We start from the raw sequence: 14,351 nt of genomic DNA, 5'->3' as shown, positions 1-14,351 counted from the left end.
CATATGCCATGAGCTTCCTTCTGAAAAACTAGCCACTGAAAATCTTATGGTATACATGTAGGGTCACTGAGTATTGAAATAAAATGAACAACTGACTTGGTTTGGGGTTCTTTTGCTCTTTGTTGAAACAGGAGTTTCTACTTCTGCCTCTTACTTCATCAGCAGGACCACAAGCCCAACCAAAAAGAATCTTACTATGTCCAGTGTGTGGCAGGATTACCCGGCTCCAAAGCCAACCTCAAAAGACCTACCTGCAAGGGAGCTCTGGTGGCCTAGTGGCAAGAAGCTGTACTGCAATCCCAGAGGAACACGGTTTGAATCCACCAGACACTCTGCCGGAGAAGGAGGCGCAATATCCTCCTGTACCAGTCAGATCTGATTTGACGGTACATGCACACAAAATTTAAAAAAAAAAAAAAAAAAGACCTACCTGCAACACAGGGCTATTGTCAAAGTTGTATGCGCTGGGCCTTCCCTCCAGGGTGGAAAAGGCCACGTTGCCACCAGACAGAGGAGAAATATCACTGAACTCATCCGTGCACAAGGCCTGCTGCTCATCTCCTCCTGTCCTGATGAAGCCTCGTTTTGCCTTTGCGTAGGTGTTCTGGCAGGAGCCACTGTAGTACTGGTAAGGGATCCAGGGCCCATCTTCCCGTGTGCGCTTGTAAATGGCAAAGCTCTCCGGGCGGCTGGTGTAGAACTTGAGGCGCACGTAGGTGATATCAAAAGCTTTCCCTGTGGGACAAGCATATCACAGTTCATCAGTCATATGTAGGAAGCAAAAGAAGGTCCCTCTAACCTCCATCTGGTTTGTAACCAGACACAGGATGCAAATCACTCTATACATGAGACCACAGAGGGTCCAGCACACAGCCCGTGACTGACAGCGACAATTTTCCTATGAGAAAGGCAAAGATAGTGAGATTCACAAACTGAATCATAAAAGTCCAGTTATGAAATAAGCTGTTCAAGTTTTGTTTATAGTGAAATACAACAGCACAGCATTGTACTGCTTAAGGAAAAACAACATTTAATAGAAAAATTTCTTTTTTAATGATGGTGCTGCAACAAGACCTTAATTGAAAGATTTAAAAGAAAAGATTTGCAGACTTCCCACAAGAGTCTCCTGGGTACTCTCAAGACCTGTAAGAACTCACTTTTTATGTGCTGTAATTTTAACTCCTTGATGAGTCTCTGAACTATTCTTCTACTTATCAATCAGCGAAAGAAAGACATTTGAGAGACAATGACAGTAACTGGGAGACAGACAAAGGAGTAAAGCAGGAAAAGAGACTGAAAAAAACTAAAACCTCAACCTACTTTAATAGCTGAAGAAAAAATAGGGGGTAAAAAAGGAAAAGAAAAAAATGAGGCTTAAGGAGGAATTGTCTGAATGTATACAAAAAGGGGTGAGTATCTGAGAAGTGGGCACTGAGCAAGGCAGTGTGAGGAAAGGAAGGAGCCAATGGGCTGGGATATCCCTGGATAAATGAAGGCAGGGTGGGGGTGGGGAGAGGAAATCATCACGTCATAGGGTCATGCAGTTCCCTGCAAGATATGATGCTGGGTTTGGGATATCCTGGTCAGGGTATCTTCAGGTGGGTAAACAAGATCACGTACAACTCATTTTCATCTCCATTCACAGACTAGGTCTATCTTGGAAGGGATCTATTCCTGGCTACATCTACACTGCCATGGGATCAATTTGATCTACAAGCCACTTGAGGGTGTAAATCTATACTCAGTCCTATATTATATATACTGGGGAGCATGGATGTGTTAGATATAGGGGTCCTTGCATTCCAGGAGCGTATAGACTTTTCCAAAAAAGATTAACTCCAAAGGAACTCCAAAACACACATCCCCTATGAAACTCACTAATCAGGAACCCACCACACCGCATGTCCTAATTTCTTTGCCTGGGAGCTGCCTGTGACTCTATGCCCTCTCCTGCACCTCTCAATGCAGCACAGGGATCTGCCTCTGTGCATGGCAGGTGTGCTGCTGTCTAGCTCATGGAATTAGGTAAATATGTGAGATCAACTGAGGGGAAAGGAAAGTTCATCTAAACTGTGTGTCCAGGCTACATTCTCCCCATCAGCTGTATCTGCAATAAAGCTGGTAGTAGGCGTCATATGGTGGCATAGACCATAAGAAGCTGCACTGCTGATCCAAAGGCTGTCCTTTCCTGGAAGTTCAAAGCCACCAGTGACTCTGCAGGAGAAAGATGGGCAATCTCTTTTCATTTGATTTACAGTCTTGGAAACCCAATGGAGGATCAGCTATGAGTCTGTTCATTTCAATGGCAATGAATGAGGAATGATACGTGATTCCCTTATTTCTCAATTGTTTCAGATTTTAGAAGAGAAGCAGGTTGAGGGGCCTGTGCTCTATACACATAACAGAGTCCCTGAGTGGTACAAACATTTAACGTGCCTGGTTGCCCTATGGAAGGTTAGAGGTTTCATCAATTCAAAGGCATCTTGGAGGAAAGTCTTGCTGATCTTTTGCGGGGGATCTAAGCCCACTCTGAAGTACAGTTCTTCTCTAATGCATACGGCATCACCACGAGTCAGAATTGACTCAACGGCACCTGGTTTGGGTTTTTGCTTAGGAGTTCCTATGTAGTATGCTTATTTGTTTAAATTGACAACACACATTTCTACATATATGATCTTAAACATAATGCCATGTGATATAATGGAAAGACGAAAGGGCTATGCATTGTGAGACCTGAGTTCAGGTCCTGGACGCTTCACTTACTCCTTGTTATTGCTATGTGCTACCAAGTTGGCATTAACTCACAGCTGATTCTCTGGTGGGTTTTTAGAGACTGTAAATCACAAGGGAGGAGACAGTCCATCTTTCTCTCATGGAGCAGCAGTGGATTTGAGCCACATACCTTTGAGGTGGCAGGGCAATTCCTTACCCACTAGGCCACCAGAGTTCTACTCTGGCATCTCCTCTGTAAAAACCAAACCAAATGCACTGCCATCAAATTGCTTCTTATGCACAATGGTCCTCCATCTGGTTTCTAAGGCTGTAAATCTTAACTGGAAAAGACTGCTCATCTTTCTCTCTCAGAATGTTTCATCTGAAATGCCTGAGATGCTCGGTCTTTAGGTGAGCAGTACAATACTCTACACCACTATTAGATCTCTTCATCCTCGCCTCACTAACTCAAGGAGTTCGTCAGAGATTAGGTACAAAGTTGATACCTGATACACTGTAAACTATACAAATATGGCACCATCACAACAGCATTTATAAAGAAAATACTTGAGCTAAGATTCTGCAAATTTCAACTCAGAAGCTTATTGCTATGGAGTTGGAATCAACTCATAGCTGACCTTTCATTGGGTTTCAAGGACAGAAAGGAGCATGAAAGGCAACTGCCCACCCTTCTCCCACAGAGCCACTGGTGGTTTTAAACCACCCAAGTAGTGTGGGCTTTGGGTTAGCTGGGTAACTGTCTATGGGTTACTCCACCAGAGTGTCCTCAAACCCTACAGATGTTAACTGATAATCTCTGATGATACCACCAACTACCTGGCACAGTCTCTAAAGTATAGTATATACATCTGCATCCTCTGTCTACTATGCCAATGATACTTTGTTTGGACCCAGATCATAGAAATATGGTTTATACACACCTTCTGGGTTTTATGGTTCTTCTTTTCATTTGTTTGTTTATTTTCTTAAATGTATGTTTAATCTGTATTTCTTTGCTATGTCAAGAATTTCAAGACATTGCCTTCAAAGAAGGGCAAGGTTATACATTACAGTATCTACAGCATTCCAAAGACTCATTATCTAAAACATTATAAAATAGCAAAACAATTAAGTATTATTCAGGAGTAGGTTTACTCACTAATCTGTGGATTACAGATTACCCTTAATTTTCCCCTCTCTCTTTTTCTATTATGACATCACCTTGTTCTGTAGCAAACCAACTTGGGCATATGAAAGAAGGTAAAACGGAATTCAGGTATTCTGTATTCCAGACCAAGTCTGCACCACCAAACCACACTCTAAAAGAAGCAAGCATAACTGGCTGCACTTTCTGCCAAAGATGCAGAGACAGATGGTAGAAAGCATTAAGCTCAAAGTCACCTAGCTTGCTAATTCTGGCTTCAGCCCCTCACTGGCTCTGGGCCTCATTTTCAGAGCCATTCTTGTCTTTCTTTCTTTTTTTCAGAGCCGATATTTTCAATTCAACTTCTAGTCACAAATAGAAAGAGAAAAAGGAGGACTTTGGCAATTTCCAAAGGAGGCTCACACACTTCCTGAACGAAAAGGTGGCCGTGTGGACTGCCCTCAGAGATGAAGTTAATACAGTAGTGGACACAGACAAGTGCAACTCACACAATAAGATCTATGACAGAGGAAGTACCCAGGTCATTTAATCCAGATTTATGACTTCAAGGAAAGATACCTAGAGGAAGTGATATCTAAATCTAAGACATGAAGAATTAGCTAAGCAAACAGGGATGGGTGGTTCAACACTTAGAACAGCATATATGCTGAATAAAGAAAGTGAAGAAGATACAAGACGAATCCAAGTTGTACAGTGTAGCTAGACCTGGAGGAGTGGCTGGCTAGAGATGAGGTAAAGATTAGATCCTGCCAAGCCCATGTTATAAGGAAACTTAAAGGCAATGGCAAGCACCGAAAAATTTACACAGGAAATATGATTTATGCCTGAGTTTATGCAGGAAATATGATCAGATTTTTAGAAAGATCACTGTGGCCACAGTGTAGAGATTCGGCTGAAAGGATAGGAAACAGATCAGAAGATATGTCAGTATTTTAGGAGTGAGGGCAGTGGCCTACTCAAGCTGAAATGCAGGGAAATGAGTGGACTGAATGAGATTTAGGAGACAGACATTAATACAACTTGGCACTAATGTGGGGTGGGTGAGGGTAGTAGCCATTTGCAAAGGTCTGTTGGTATTCTGTCTCATTGTCAATGCGTCTTTTTCTTCTTCCATCAGGTGGACAATTAATAATATTACTCTGATGTCTAGTTAAAGCATGTGAATGGAGAGAAATACCATTTAGTGAACCAGAGGCTGCGTATGGGGAGGGATGAGAAGACGAGCTCAATGTGTGTGTCACACAAGTGATAGTCTAGTAGTGAGTTGGACAGGAGTATCTGAAGGTCTGAGATGTCTAAGGAAAAACTATAGATTAGGGATTCGTCAGAACAAAACAGTACATGAACATTGTTGTTGTGTACCACTGAGTCGGAACCAACCCATAGCTGATCCTCTGGCAGGTTTTCAGAGGTAGTTAATCACATGGGAGGAGACTGCTCATCCCTCTCCCACAGAGCAGCTGGTAAGATTAGAACCACGTGCCTTTGGGAATGCAGCGGTAAGCAGTATACTGAAAATCAGGGTACGGTTGAGACCAACTACGCAACTGGGTTGAGTAAGAAGAAAAAGAGTGGCTTCTGAGACCACAGTGAGGCACATGTACATTCAAAGTATAGACAGAAGATGAGACAACAAAGATGACTTAGAAGAAGAAGCCAGGCAAAAAGAGCATATGAAGGGTGCAAATATCATGGAAATTAAGAAAAGAGGGCTTTAAGGAGGAAATTATCAATGATTAAAAATTTGTCCGCAGATTAAATTAAGATCACAATGGTGGAGTTTACTTTTGGCTGGAAACTTCAAGTCTCTGTAAACTTTCATTAAAACTGATTTAAAAAAAACCAACAGAATCTCACAAAAAAAAAAAAAAACAAAAGAAGAAGAAGAAGGGCATTGTGACGTATGGTCAGTTAAGAGCAGTTCCAGAGGCAGCACAGAGGCAGGCTGAAGTTGAATGGCAGACTAGAATTGAGAAAGTAGACAAGTGAACATCGACAACTCACTGTAACTGTCTAAAGAGAGGAGAAAAAGAGGATAATATTTGCAGGGACATAAAGACAAGGGAGCGTTTTCATCTTTTTAAAAAAAGTGACTGGGGAGATGAGTGTGTACTAAATGCTCCTGTGCTAGAGTGATAAACCAAAATTATAGGGCAGCAAACATGGAATTCAATGCTGGTGGAAGGGTTGGATTCTTACAGGAGAAAGTACTCCTCTTACATGTGGAGGGAAGAACAGATGCACTGGCAAGCAGCTTTTGGAAAGCTGTGAATAGAAAGCTTTTTTAAGATGTCTTTGTGGAGGTGTGGTTTTATACAGGGGCTCTTAGCACCCCCTTTACAGGGTCAGCACAAGAGAGGAAGACTCTCAACGAGATGAACTGACAAAGTGACTATAATAATGGGCTCAGGTATCGAAGAGATGAAGAGGATGGCACAGGACAGGGCGAGGTACATACAGACCTGTTGTGCAGAGGATCGCTAAGAGTCCTAGTCAACAAGATCTAGCATATGCGTGTTCTCTTGTATTTCTCTACTCTCTATCTGTCCATCCTATTTACTTCACAGATGACAAAATAAGAAGGTGCAATCAATAGATGAGCAGAAACTGGACCCAGGTCTCTTGGTTTCCATTCTAATGACAGCTACTGCACTATCATCATGTTCTTGCTGTGTGCTGTTGACTCGTAACTAATGCAGAGCAGATCCTCCAGTGCATTTTCAGAGGTGGTAACTCACATGGAAGGAGACTGCCCATCCTTCTCCCACAGAGCAAGCAGCTGGTGGATTTGAACCACCTGCTTTTGAGACTGCAGCACAGCTTCTTATCAGAAAGCAACCAGAGCTCCTTATCATCACGTTGTAGGAGGAACAATATTAGAAAGTATGACTGAAAGGTCAAGCAGCAGTCCCTGTAGGTGCAAATGGCTAACATGCTCAGTTTTTATATAAAAGGTTGATTGGTTCAACTTTGCCCAGGGGCACCCTGGAAAAGAAGCTTGGCATTCTACTTCCAAATGCATCCACTAATGAAACTCTGTGGAGCACAATTCCACTCTGACACACATGGGGTCGCCATGAGTAAGAATCCAGCCAACAACTGGCTTTAAGAAAGAATAAAGGTAAAGCAGCCAAGCCAAACAACTACGGAAATCAGAAAGCACAACCCTAGAATAGATTTTAGCAACTATAGGCACTGAAGGGAGCACTGGTGGCGTAGCCTTTTTAGGAACTCACTGCTAACCCAGAGACCCTGCCCCTCTTGGTGGTTCGGATCTACCAGTTGCTTCCTGGGAAAAGCCGTCTTCTCCTGTGCCTTTTACAGACTTGGAAACCCACTGCAGGGTCAATTATAAGTAGTTCCAACTCAATGGTGTCAGAGTTACAAGTAGAACCTCTTCTAACCTCACAGTCATGCACATAAAAACTAACCGTGAATATACGTAGCTCTGGAAAATATTTAGCTTCTGAATATTCCACAGCCCTACCACCACCACATTCCTTCCATAAACAAAAAAAGGGGAAGGGGGGAAAGAGGGGAGGGAGAAAGAAAAAGCTTCAAGTGCAGATGTTTAGAATGAAGCACACAAAATTAACTAATACTTCCTGCTCCAAATCCTACGGTCCAAACTGGCTGAGGGAATGAGAGAGGGGAGGGGGCCAACACAACAATGAGAATTCTGCCTTTGTTCATGCAGGGCCAAGCCAAGGAATTCTGCTTAAGCCTCCTACATGGTGAAGTATTTCTAATCTCTAAGAGTAGGGGAGAAACCCTTCCTGTCTTAGAACTGGAGTCAAGTACTAACTGCTGGAGAACATAAATGCTTCTCTGTTGTGTGCAGCTCAGAAGAATTCCATGAGGCTCTTGTGAAACAACCTCCTTTATAGTGGAGTCCTGAATGACAATGGCTATGCACATTTTTACAAAATTTCAAAGTGCCCTTCCATGACCTGGGTTGGAAGAAGAAAACTAGTTTGTTCTAGTTCTAAAGTGTCAAACGAGGAATCTCTGATTCACTATTGTTCTTATTTGTTAACTCCTTAGGAATCATAAAAGAGAGAAGCAATCCTTGTAGTGAGGCTTGATGTTAAGGATATAAACTTTTAATAAAGTCATAGCACATAAAGTCAATTAGAGAGGGCCGATGTTTAGACTACTAAATGGGATTCTCCAAACAGTTAACACAAAGGGGAATCACGGAAAGCAACTATTTGAAAACGTTTCCAACGTTAGCATAACTGCTGGCTGAAACAAGAGTTCCCAGGACAACGTGTACAGCTGCATACCAGCTGTTATTGTTCCACCTCGGCAGACAGATTGCACAAATACAGCCTCACTGATCAAGATGACCCAGGGCCAAATTAATGCTGAATATGGGATCCTGGAACAGACACAGATGCGTGATGATCAAGTATGAAGAGGAACCAATGAACACATCCAAATGCCATTCCAACTGCAGAAGGGGGGAAAGGGGGACCAGTCTTAATTGACCCAAAACCCCAAGATTTTTAGATGGTGCAGTGGGCACAGGTGTTAACTACAAAAGGAACCTTAGTGGACTAGTGTGTTCCATGGTGGACTACTAACTAGACTGTCAGAGGTTCAAATCCACCAGCAGCTCTTTGGGAGAAAGATGGGCAGTTTCCTCCCATAATAATGTATAGTCTCAGAAACCTGATAGAAATTCACCGTGACTCAGAACTAACTTGACAGCAGTGGGTTTTGCTGTCAGGTTAAACCAAAGGCAGGAGTCATCTGAGTCTACCCAGAGGCGCCTCCACAGAAAGCTTTGGTAATACAGCTTACAAAGAGCCAGGACTGTAAACCCCCCAGGGAGCACAGTCCTACTCTAGCAAGTAAGACTTGGAATTGATCTGATGGCAAGTGTTTTACTTGCCTAAAGATCAGGACCAGGTAACAATTTGTTCTATTAAACATAAATTCATCATGAATTAAAAGCAACTCTACAGCAACTCGCAACTGCCTGCTGAGGGCTGGTTTCTGTTGGCTAAAATGTGTTTTCAAAGTAGACTGCTTTTAAAACCTTGCTATCCCATACCATTCCCTTATCCCTTAAATGTCAGTAATCTGATTTCATGGTCACTTTCTTGTCAATCCATCAAACGCCAAGGAGTACGAGGAGCTGTCTCCTAGTGAAAACCCCAATTATAAATGAATGCACGTAACTCCTATGGGTTTAAATAAACCCATAATTTTAAGATAGATTTTATTTTTTCAAGGTAGATTTTTTATAACCAATATAATTTCCTTTACAATTTGAGAACTCTTCCCTACCAAATGAACAAAAGGTTTCCACGTTCATCCAGTAATCACTTCCTTTCTCACTTGTGTCCATGGCAATTACAGAAAGGCACACAAGGATGGGCAGAGCTCAGCTGGGCAGTTTCCATCCTAAACGGATGCAAATTAAATACAAAGAGGCAGAGAGGTAAAAGACAAAGATAATCATCTCGGGATTTATGCTATGCCAAAAGCTATTAATAAAAATAATAGTGATATGTCTGTAAGACTAAGAGAATTAAAAACTTTAGAAAAGAGTAGAGTGATGTGTTGTTGCTTTGTACCAGTGAGTCAGAATCGACCTACTGCTGACCTGTCAGCAGGTTTTTAGAGACAATAATCTCAGGAGAACAGACAGCCCATCCTTCATCCATGGAGTAGCTGGCAAACAGTGTGCCTTTGGGATTGTACCACAGATTCTTACCACTAAGTCACCAGAGCTCCCAGTGTGATCCAGCTTGCCTGAAGTGATCTACGCAGAGACAGATTCATGATATCCTAGGGAAAACTAGATTATTTCCATAAAGTATCAAGCTGAAAATCCAAGCCAAAGAAGACAGATCTGTTCTACCCTCTTCACCTTCCAACCATTTCTTTGCGCAATGGCTGTGGGAGTTGATGGCTATGCTCTTTCTGAGCAAGCCTCAATAAACAGGATCTCTGTGTTTGGGTTGTTTACTTTCAGTATCCAAAAACAGCTTTTACTCCTCAGTAAGCTGAATGCTCCAAAATCATTTCACTTGAAAGTAATTAAACATGAGTTCATAATATAGTCATTAAAAAAAACAGAAAGGGAATCTTTAAATAATTAGTAGATTATCAAGCATGTTTGGAGGTTCATTTCAAACAGGCACTACACATATTTTCCACTTAAAGATAAATTCTAAAACTCACTGCTATCAAATCAGAAGCAACTCAAAAGGGGCAGATTTTGCCTTAAGACTATACATCACATAAGAAGAGATTGTCTATCCCCTTCCAGCAGTCACTGGGGCCTTTGGTTAGCAATGCTACTTGCTACAGACGAAGGCAACTAGGGCTTTCCCATTACTAACAAGGAATCTTTACATCTTTGACATCTCATTCACACTCACATACACAAGATATTCCCAAGTGAAACTCTAAGCCAATAACAAGGACATATACCTTAGTAATTCAACCCTCACTCTTCTATGTCTTCAGTACCAGTCTCCTAATTCAGGCTAGTAGGTCACAAGCATGCCTGACATCCTTGAGCTGAACTCAAAAGAATGAGGCCAGCTTTTACTCCCACTCATCCAAGTGGAGGCAGGAAAGACAAAAGAAATCTACTTTCTGTGGAAGAACCAAGAACTCTATCTTCAGGGAATTGACTGAATTGTAGGATATAAAGGGAATTCATGTGTACCCAGCCATTCTGCTGAATCCTGTTAGGTCCAGTAGATTTCTTGTGGAGTATCTGGGACTGTTCTATGTATAGGGTTATATCCTTTGAATAAGGACGGTGTTTCCTTCTGTCTTGCCTATGTGGATGTCCTTTATTTCCCTTTCTTGCCTTGTTGTTCTAGCAAGGACTTCTCATACAATACTGAAATAACATGGCCCCCTCTCTATCACCCTTCTGAGTCAATACTGGATTGGAAGTACTATCTCACTCGAGCAATAATGGTACTGACCAATAAACAAAATGATGGCAAGAATGTGATATTAACACATGGTCTTCACCATTACTTGCTATAAACCAGAGAGCTGGATAATGACTAAGGATGATAGAAGAATTGATGCCATTGAGTTTTAGTGCTGGAGTATTGAATATACCATGAACTGCCAGGAGAAAAAACAGGTTCATCCTAGAGAGGGTGAAACCAGGTTGCCCCTTGGAGGCAAGGATTTTGAAGCTTTGTCTGACACACTTTGAGCACATTGCAAGGAGGGACCAGTCCCTGTAGAGAGACATCATGTTTGGAAGGGTGGAGGGACAACACAGGAGAAGACAACCCTGGATGAGATAGATCGATTCAGTGACTGAGATAATGAAAGTAGATGTGTCAGAGACAATGAGCTTGGCTTAGGATACAGAAGGGTTCAGAGCTGTTGTACACAGGGTCACTATGAGTCACAAGCAACTCAGTGGCACATAACAAAAATGGAGAGAATGCCTTTGAGCTATAGGGTAGGAGAAGAGTACTGTGCATTCCATGGACTTCCAAGAGAACAAATCTGGAGAAAGCACAGCCAAGTAGAGTGCTCCTTGGGGGGGGCAAAATGATAAAGCTTCACATCACATACTTCAGGCATGTTGCTAGGAGGTACTATTCCTCGGAGAGGGACATGATGGTTGGAAAGGGAGGGTCAGCACAGGAGAGGAAGACCCTCAATCTGGTGGACTGACATGGCAACTGCTACAATGGGCTCTAGTGTATCAGGAAGTGTGAGAATGGCATAGGACAGGGATCAGATCTGTGGTTCAAAGGGTCACTATCGGTCACACTCAACTTGATGGCACCTCACAACAACAACCATGGAGAGAAAATAATTACTACACAATACTGATGGGACTGCAAAAAGGTACTATGGAAAATGCTATTGTACTTCCTTAAAAGCTTGAAATACAAACAGTACACGGTGCACCAATTCCATTCCTAAGGAGGCACAATAGGGAAGTAAGCCCTGTAACATGAATGCACATCAATGTGCACTATTATTCACAATAGCAAAAAGATGGAAACCATCCATGCAAGGGCCCTTGAATTGACAGACAACAAACACGAGATACACACACAATGAAATATTATGCAACATTAAAGAATCATGATTAATCTATAAAATAGCTCATAATAGGTGTGAATCTGGAGGACATAATGCTGAGCGAAATAAGTACTCACAAAAGAATAACTACTGCATGAGATCACTTATATAAAAACTTAATAGGTTTATACACAGATAGAAATATTCTTTGAAGGTTACTACTGGTCTTTTCCTGTCTGGAGCAAAGGAGAATGAAGCAAACAGCAGATTCAAAAGAGCATCTGTGCAAGGACCAACAGTCCACAGAACGCAATCGAGAGCTAGATGGTGTCCACCTATCACAACTGTCCACACTGGCCAGGGCCACAGCAGAAGGTCCCAGTGAGAATGGGCAAAAATTGTAGAATGAAATTAAAATACTGAAAATAAAATTCTTAAAAAAATAGGCCAAGTAGATGGGTCTAAATGTCAATGGAAAACGAAAACTCAAACTCATGGCTATCCAGTTGCAATCAGCTTGTATCTGACCCTCCAGCAGGTTTCCACGGCTGCTCACCTTTCCCCCTTAGAGCTGCTGATGGACTCAAATCACCAAAGAAACTTATCCTTTGGGCGAGCACCTCAACTTCCTATGGACTATGGCACTAAAGCTCCCTAAGAAGAGACTAGAAGAAATCTCAAATTATTGTCTTAAGGCAACCTTCCAACTTGAAACTGACGGTATTCCTAGAGGGTAATTCTCAACCAAACAACAGACAGGCCTAAAGAGTAGATATTAAAAAAAAAAGGAAAAATCACTAGGAAGAACATGCTCCTTGAAACCAAAAGGGCAACACTAGTCTAATAAAAAATGAGATGGCAGGAAAAACTGATGAATGGAAATAGGGGACTCAGGGAAGAAATGAGGAGAGTGCTCATTGCAGAAATTGCAACCAATATTCTGGAACACACTGTGCATGAATTACTGATTGGTAAACTAGTTTTCCATGTATGCTTGCATCTAAAGCAGAAAAAAATGTTCAAAAATAAAGAACGAAAGAAAGACAGGGTATCACTTGTGGAGTTTATAATTACTTGGGTAGTGTGAGTGAGTAGGGAAAAGATAAAAAGTGAAAATGGTGTATGCCAGATGATACATGGCATGATAAAATAGGAAGTAAGTATGAGGATGGAAAGCACAGAAGAGAGGGTGATATTTTAAAACAGACTTGAAGAAGTCAAACAGTGAGAAATCTGGGGGAAGAGCATTCTAGGAATGGTAAATGCAAATACCCTGGAGCAGGAGCTTGCTGGCAAGTTCCAGGGAGTAAGAGGGAGGCCAATCGGCTGAAACAGGAGTGAGTAAGAAGGAAAGTGTTAGTGGATGAGGTCAGAGAAGCTGGGGGAGCAAAGGGCTGTCCCTCTCCTGGGCCATTGTAGGAAGTGTGGTTTTCACTCAGAATGGGATGAAATTCAGTGGAGGGTTTATGCTTGCTTGTTTGTTTTGTTTTGTTTTACAAGAGAGTAACATGACTAGTATTTTTAAGAGATCACTTTGGCTGCTGTACTGACAAAAGACTAAAGAGAAGCAAAACTACCTGGGCAACATCTGCAATCATCCAGGCACCACGTGGTGGTGTGGTCAAGGATGGAGGTGATGGACAGCGATCAAACTTGAATATATTCAGAGGCCGGAGCAGATCAGTCTTTCTAATGGTCAGAATGTGGAGTATAAACTTTGGCTTAAACAACTGGAAAGTTGAAGGTGACATTCACTGAGATAGCAATTATAGAAGAAACAATTTGAGAGAAGGAAATGAGGCAGCTGGGGCTTGGTTTCAGATGTGTAAAGTTTGAGCTGTTTATGAGACTTCTGAGTGGAGACGTCAAATCATCTAACAGATAGAAGTACGTCTGGAGTTTAGGGGAGAGGCAGGACGGTGACATATGGAAGGCATCAGCATAGAGTGATTACTTAAAGTCATGGAGTTAGGTAACACCCTGAGAGTGGTACATGCAGACGAAAGGTCTATGGATTAGGTCCTGGGACAGATACACTAGTATTTAAAAAATGAAGAAGCCAGTAACAGGAAAAGCCACTGAAATAGAATAGAATTCTGAAAGTAGAAGTTTTTAAAAAACTTTTCAAGGACAGAATATGCAATTGAGTCAAAGATCCAAATTGAGAAAGGTGAAGACTGAGAAGTAGGCATTGCATTTAACCACCTTGAAATCACTGATGATCTCCACAACAATTACACAATAGACAGTAGTATAGAATGTCTGACAGAACAAGGAAAACTGCAAAGAGCTAATAGAGACATCATTCCAAGTAATTTTGCTGTATTAGAGAGTGCAAGGAAGAATTTCTTTTTACGATTATTATGAGGGAGCTCCGGTGGCCTAGTGGCAAAAAAGCTGCACTGCAATCCCAGAGGTGCTTGGTTCAAATCCATCAGATGCTCTG

At 41.9% G+C, this 14,351-nt stretch overlaps 1 protein-coding gene across 1 annotated transcript in view; it reads right to left on the bottom strand.

Annotated features, from left to right (window-relative positions):
* LAMC1 (laminin, gamma 1 (formerly LAMB2)) overlaps positions 1-14,351 on the bottom strand; it is a gene marked incomplete at its 5' end in the record, with an annotated part of 159,097 nt that overhangs the window by 51,741 nt on the left and 93,005 nt on the right. Inside the window, one exon of the mRNA XM_006887783.1 lies at positions 431-735. Coding sequence (XP_006887845.1) covers positions 431-735 — 305 coding nt within the window. The remainder of the gene's footprint in view (positions 1-430; positions 736-14,351) is intronic.

Source organism: Elephantulus edwardii, unplaced genomic scaffold (genome assembly GCF_000299155.1).
Source record: "Elephantulus edwardii isolate Elephantulus edwardi_28Jun2011 unplaced genomic scaffold, EleEdw1.0 scaffold00061, whole genome shotgun sequence".
Classification (NCBI taxonomy): Eukaryota; Metazoa; Chordata; class Mammalia; order Macroscelidea; family Macroscelididae; genus Elephantulus; species Elephantulus edwardii.
This window is presented reverse-complemented; position numbering and strand designations above follow the sequence as displayed.